The 6,574-nt window shown below is 32.9% G+C and overlaps 1 protein-coding gene across 1 annotated transcript in view; it reads right to left on the bottom strand.

Annotated features, from left to right (window-relative positions):
• LOC112454107 overlaps positions 1–2,952 on the bottom strand; it is a gene marked incomplete at its 5' end in the record, with an annotated part of 5,952 nt that extends 3,000 nt beyond the window's left edge. Inside the window, 2 exons of the mRNA XM_025015321.1 lie at positions 2,574–2,635; positions 2,818–2,952. Coding sequence (XP_024871089.1) covers positions 2,574–2,635; positions 2,818–2,952 — 197 coding nt within the window. The remainder of the gene's footprint in view (positions 1–2,573; positions 2,636–2,817) is intronic.
• Positions 2,953–6,574: the final 3,622 nt, after the last annotated feature.

Genomic DNA, 6,574 nt, shown 5'->3' with positions numbered 1-6,574 from the left:
TAGTATTTAAAGTAGTATTTAAAGTAGTATTTAAAGTAGTATTTAAAATTTTCAGTTCTCTCGCTTCTTTCTGCAACGCATTACGCGATTCCTCTGATTTTTGTAAACTAAGGGTCCGCGGCTCGTTAGTCAAAATGTCATTTGTCATTTGTCCAGATGTCGAGGGCTCGTTTATAGATTGACTGGCAAAAGCCGAGGATGTTGCTGATGCGGTCAATGCTGATTCTTGCAACCGTTTTGCTAAATCTTTATTTTTTCGGATGGCTCCCATTTCTACCGGAGGCTCGTTAGTTGTAGCTGATGCGGTCGATGCTGGCTATTTGATATGAAAAAAAAAAAAAAAAATAAATTAATTAAATATTTATACGTTAATTAAATATCTATACGTTAATTAAATATCTATACTTACATTACAACACTGTTTCCCATTCTCGACGCACTTGCAAGGGTATGTGCATTTTATACCTTGTTTTACACACTTGCATTTAAGGTTGGTGTAACAATTAGTACTGTAGCACCTGCAAGAGGGAGGTGGATATGCCTACCACAGTCAGTACATGTTACAAATACAAATGGTTCTTTTATGAAACCATTCTGAAACTGTTTCTGTTTTATGGTATTACTGCCGCAGCAGTGCCGCAGTTTCCGCATTATTTCGTCTATTATTTTCTCAAAATTTTTCTTTTGCTCATTTGTTTTACATTGTATCACCACATTTGTTTTAGACTTTTGCTTCTGAGGCACACACTGTCGAATATTATCCATGAGTTATTTACATAATTTCATGGATCGCTATATATTGCACTTTTCATTTCGATGTATTTCTCTTTTATCGAACTTGATAATTTTTTCTTTTCTTTAATGTAGTTTTCAAGTATCTCCAATACGGGCATAAATGCCCGTTTGAGTTCATCGGGCTTATATATAATATATATATATACGCAACATAATGCGTTTTATTAAAAAAAATACATAATGCGTTTTATTTTTATATAAATAAAATACCTTTTCCATTGCGGGGACATTCGCATTCCATTGAAGCATTGCGTCTTGAGTGCATTAAAGAAGATACCCTTAATCACTGTACCTCCTGCCTTCGCTTATATGGTATCGATATTGTCCAAACAGTTTTTAAAATTACTGTCGCAGCTGTATGTACAGTGCGACATCGTATATGACATACTGTTGCACTGCTTATGTTTTTCATTTATTAAGCTGCAGTGCTCTGGCTCAATTGTCAAATTACAAAAATTATGCGCGCGACAGCACGCATCTATGGCCTGCGCCGAGCCTAAATCATCGTACGATTCAGCCACATTGCCGGTGCCACACCACTTGGTCAATGGCACTATCAACTTTCCATTGAACCAATATTGAAAGGTGCGGGGATCCTGAAAAAAGGATCAGATTGGTTTCAACGCAAAAGATTTATCAATATCGTTGAAAAATTTTATAGAATAATTGAAAGTAGACGACTGAATTTATTTATATTTATATTGTCATTTGATGCCAGTAAAGCATCTATTCCTCTTTTAATCTCTTGCTGATTTTGTTTTAATTTTCATCTCCCCTCGCCACCGGCACGTCTGGTAGCCACCCTTCCACGCACAGTGAAGTCAAACGATCTGGGCAGTTCTTGTTATGCAATCAATGTTATGCGATCCAGGCCCATACCACTCAGGACCACGTACGAGACAGCCGTCACGTCTGAGAACGTGGAAATTGACGCAGTTGGCTATTTCAAATTTCACTTCTTCAAAAAGGTAAAAGAACGGGACGTGTAGGAATATTTTTTGAGTCCGTAGTTTTCTTCTGAGTTCGGTTTTTTGGCTGTGTGAGTTCTTTCTGTGGTGTGTGGTTTCTTCATCAGAAGATGAAGATGCATCATCATCAATATTATGAAATCGAGAAGGTGTTTTTCTCTGTCGTTTCGAAGAAAAAGATGTATCCGAATTCGATTTACTGCTTAATTGAAATGTATCCTCTGCCTTTTGAGCTTTTTTTCAGCATCCCCGGTTTAACCTGCGATTCCATTCTCCTCGGCAGGCTGACCTTGAGTATTTTGCTTAAGATCAGTCTTTTTGACGAGTCGGGGCTCTTTGTCGGCTGTTGATCGTCGGCGCTTCCCTCTGATTCGCTTGGTTGAGAATCTTTTTGCGTTAGCACCCCATTTTTTAAATATTAATTTTTGACAGTTAATCGACAAAACTCTTCTCATAAATATCTCAAACATTTATCTCTTATAAAATATATATTCCGTACACACACACACACACATATGAGCCTTTCACACTATTCGCCTTTCTTTTGTTTTTTTCTTTATTTTTTAATTTTTGTATTTTTTTATATAGAGTGGAAACTGCGACTTTATACTTTGCTGATGCTTCTTTCACTGACAAATTATTTTGAAAAATGTCGTGTACAGCTTTGTCCTTCCGCTCGGGAGAGTGTGATTTATAAGGTTTGTATCCTTTATTTTTTCTGGTTCCTTTTTATTAGCTTCCTGAAATAAAACAATAAGAAAATTGTAATAAAAAATGGAAAATCTGTTTTTTAAATAAAGATTCCTTTACCTCTTTGTGCTCTTTGTCCAGCCTGGCTTTCAGCCTGGGACTGGTCCTTCTCTCTAGTATACCTGCCAAATGTTTAATACATTTATTTGTTTGTTTAACGTTATATAATTGAAAGAAACAGAGCTAAATAAGAGCCAATTCGCTGTTCTTGATGCGAGAGATTTATTCAATCATTAGTAACAGCGAATTTGCTCTTATTTAGCCCTTTTTCTTTCAATTGGATTTACAATGAGCTTCTACTCACCCTTATCATTGGTCACCGTTTTCAGGGCTGACCTTTCATCTTGGTTGTCTTGCTTTTTTTTTTTAGTTCCTATATTGCTGGAGGCGCTGGCCATGGCTAGAGGCGCTGGAGGTGGAATGCGCCTAAATGAATTACCTAGAAAATAAGCAAAAAAATTACTAACGGTAATGAAAGAAATGCAGTAGTTAAACTTATCAGGAAAAAAAAGAAGAAATATTATAGATAATAATAGGAGTGATCCTACAAAAATGTGGAAAACTTTAAAAGAATTAATTAAGGATAAGCAAAGGGGTTCAGAGAACATCGATAATGTAGATTTTGAAATATTAGAGGACATAGAAGAATGCAATATAGCTGATAAATTTAATATACTATATGAATTATTTACAACGAATGTGGTAAGCGTTTTCACCGCTAGGCGGCTGCTAAACTCGTACTTCAAATTCAACCAGAGACTGTATATAAGGCTCCATGGCGAAAGCGTCTATCACTCGCAGTTGTACAATCCATCACACCGGTCACTCGAGTGATGGAGATATGACAATTATTTATTTATTTATATATGTAGCATATTATTTATGCATATTATTTATTTATATATTATATCTAAGATTATCTTAAGTCTGGTCAAAAGCAGTCTTAAGACTCCGTCCAGCCAATGAAATGACCGTATTAGCAACTTAAGACATTAAGTTTTTAAAATTATTATGAACATATTTTATTTTTTAAAACAATATTTCTAAAAGATTTTACAAATATTATTGAATATATTTATTTGCAATTTTTTAAAAATATTTTTGAAAATATTTTTCTGACATGATCTGACGGACATAGAAACATTATAAAACTATTTTTATAAATTATTTTATAATATTTTAATCTTCCTAAAAAATATTTTAAAAATATTTAAAAAACATTTTGTGCTGTATGGGCATTTAAGGACGTTCTCCGGTGGCAGTTGTGCTCAACTCAGACGCACGGAGTAATGATATGGTTGACAACTACTTCCGTGCGCAAAAGTCTGAAACTCGTCTAGCCGCGCAGTTTTACTCGATCTGGCAAATTTTTGTTCCGTTTCCATTTTTCCAATACCAATCATAAATGAGTACGTCCTACTTGTCTATTGAGCATTTTAAAAGTAAATAATAATGGATCATAAAGAAAAAAGATTAAATAACTTGATTTAAATAACGTTGCCCATCAGATCTTGACGTTCTCTACTTAACCAGAGAGAAATCTGAGAGCGGCCATCGGGATCATTCCGTTCCAGCGGACGTATACTGACGCGCCGCCTGAGAAAGTGGACGTCAACTACGTCGTTACGCTCGGTAACGGTACACACATGGTTCGTGTCCGTGCTATGGTTCGTGTCCGAACTACTCAGATGGAGGGGATATGCCAGTCGGCTGACTCGGCACTCGGCAAGCTACGAGCGGGGAGAGAAGGGCAGACATACGATCTGCTGTCTCCTTCTTGCTTGAGCTGTGACGTAGCTGCTTAGCACGCGCCGGCGCCGCCGGCTATGCCACGATGCCATGCATTTCGGATATCGCTCCTCGCGTCTCGCCGAATGCCGAGTCTCGCGTTGGCAAATCGACGATGCGCTATACGTTACATTTACGTTTATATTTACAAATTTTAATTTTTATATTTATAAATAAATAAATAAATAAATAAATATATGTATATATATATATATATATTTGAAATTTATAAATATAAAAATTGAAATTATAATTAATTAAAAAAATATTTATAAACATAAAAACTAAAATTCGTAAATGTAATGTATAGAAATCCCCGTTCTGGCGAATTTGCTCTTATATCAAAAAAAGGCTTACATTAAAAACCTTTACTTTAGCATAATAGTATTTAAATTTAATATTTAAATGCATAACAATAATTACATATTAACTATATCGAGAAAAAAAGTAGTTCATAATGTTCTTTTTACTCTTATTAAATTTATATTAGCTATTAATGTTTATAAGTGGCCACGAGCAACAACAGAGAGATATTGAATTAAAATAAAAACAATTTCTTAAATAAACAATACACATGCTCAACGTTTCGACTGTACTTAGTCTTCTTTGGAACGGATTACTACGATAGAAGAAGATAAATATAAAAAAACATGATAATTAATGTTCAAGTTTACATACTAAAACATTAAACATTAGTCTAGACTAAAACATTAAACAATCATCTAATAATATAAACAAAGTAAACAATAATCTAATTAAATCACAAATATAAAAACGTCGGAGTAATCGAATAAAACGATAACAAGATAAATTTATATTTATATTGAGAAGTGGTAAAATCTCTTCTGTCAGGAAGAGAATGTAAAGAATTATTAACGGAGGTATTCTGATTTAAAAGATCTTTAAAATATATATTTTTCAGGAACTTTTTATAGGGAAACGAAGAAAGTGAATAACGTTAAACTTTGCATGTTCTCTCTTTACCTTATTTTAAAAATTTATTTTTATTTTTTAAGTAACAAAAATGCTCTTCTTTTCTGTTATATCCTGGTCACCATAAATGACAGACGGTGTAAATAATTCTAGCTGTTCTAGGTATCTGAAACGCAAAAAGCTAAAATTTTCTTATTCAGAAGAAGTATATGTGGCTATAGTCTGAACTAGAACTAAACCAATATTTCCATTCTAGATTCTAGGCGGCTTTTTCATCAAAAATATTATTAATTAATATTAAATAAACCATTTACGATCTGAGCTTAGATTTTATAGTAGCCTAATAATATTTTTTATATACTATATTTACATATTTTTCCAACTTTAATCAACTATAATACGCGCCGATTAACTTGTCAGACTTACAACACAGCTCCTATTGGATTAATAAAATCCCCTCACACCCCTCTAATTAAATCGATTTAAATAATAGTAAAGAATTTACTACTCCAACAGGAGCTGTGTTGTAAGTCTGACAAGTTAGTCAGCGCGCAATTTATTAAGATTGGAAAAAATATACGTGTAATTATACATAAAAAATATTATTAGGCTATTAAGATCCAAGCCCGGATCGTACACGGCTTATTTAATATTGATTGATTGTATAACGGTCACATAAAACGGTCTTATTTCTCTTATATTATTAAAAATCAGAATAATAAATTTATTTCGCCAGTAAATAGAATAACAGTTAAAACAGCTTAAATCGACAGGTATCAGAAACGTAAAAACCAAAAATTTTCTTATTCAGAATAAGTGATATGGGTTATCGTCTGAACTAGAATAAACATTTTCTTTTAATAAAATATTAATAAAATTTTGAAAAAAGTTATAATATTTTAAATAAAAAAGCCGCTCAGAATGGAAATATTGATTTAGTTCTAGTTCAGACGATAGCCACACTTCTCCTGCAGAATAAGAAAATTTTAGCTTTTTGCGTTTCAGATACCTAAAACAGCTAGAATTATTTACATCGTCTATCATTTATAGTGACCAGGATATAACAGAAAAAAGAGCATTTTTGTTACTTAAAAAATAAAAATAAATTTTTAAAATAAAGTGAAGAAAACATGCAAAGTTTAACGTTATTCACTTTCTTCGTTTCCCTATAAAACATTCCTGAAAAATATATATTTTAATGATCTTTTAAATTAAAATATCTTCGTTAATAATTCTTTATACATTCTCTTCCTAACGTGTGTGTGAAGCTATCGTCTTATTTTGCAGAAACTCACAAATTATTGAGAGTTCTGGCTTCTTTCAAAAAACGCGTCAGTACA

This window comes from Temnothorax curvispinosus, unplaced genomic scaffold (assembly GCF_003070985.1).
Source record: "Temnothorax curvispinosus isolate PA1 unplaced genomic scaffold, ASM307098v1 QBEX01004782.1, whole genome shotgun sequence".
Classification (NCBI taxonomy): Eukaryota; Metazoa; Arthropoda; class Insecta; order Hymenoptera; family Formicidae; genus Temnothorax; species Temnothorax curvispinosus.
Note: the sequence above shows the minus strand (reverse complement) of the source record. Positions and strands in the feature narration are given on the sequence as shown.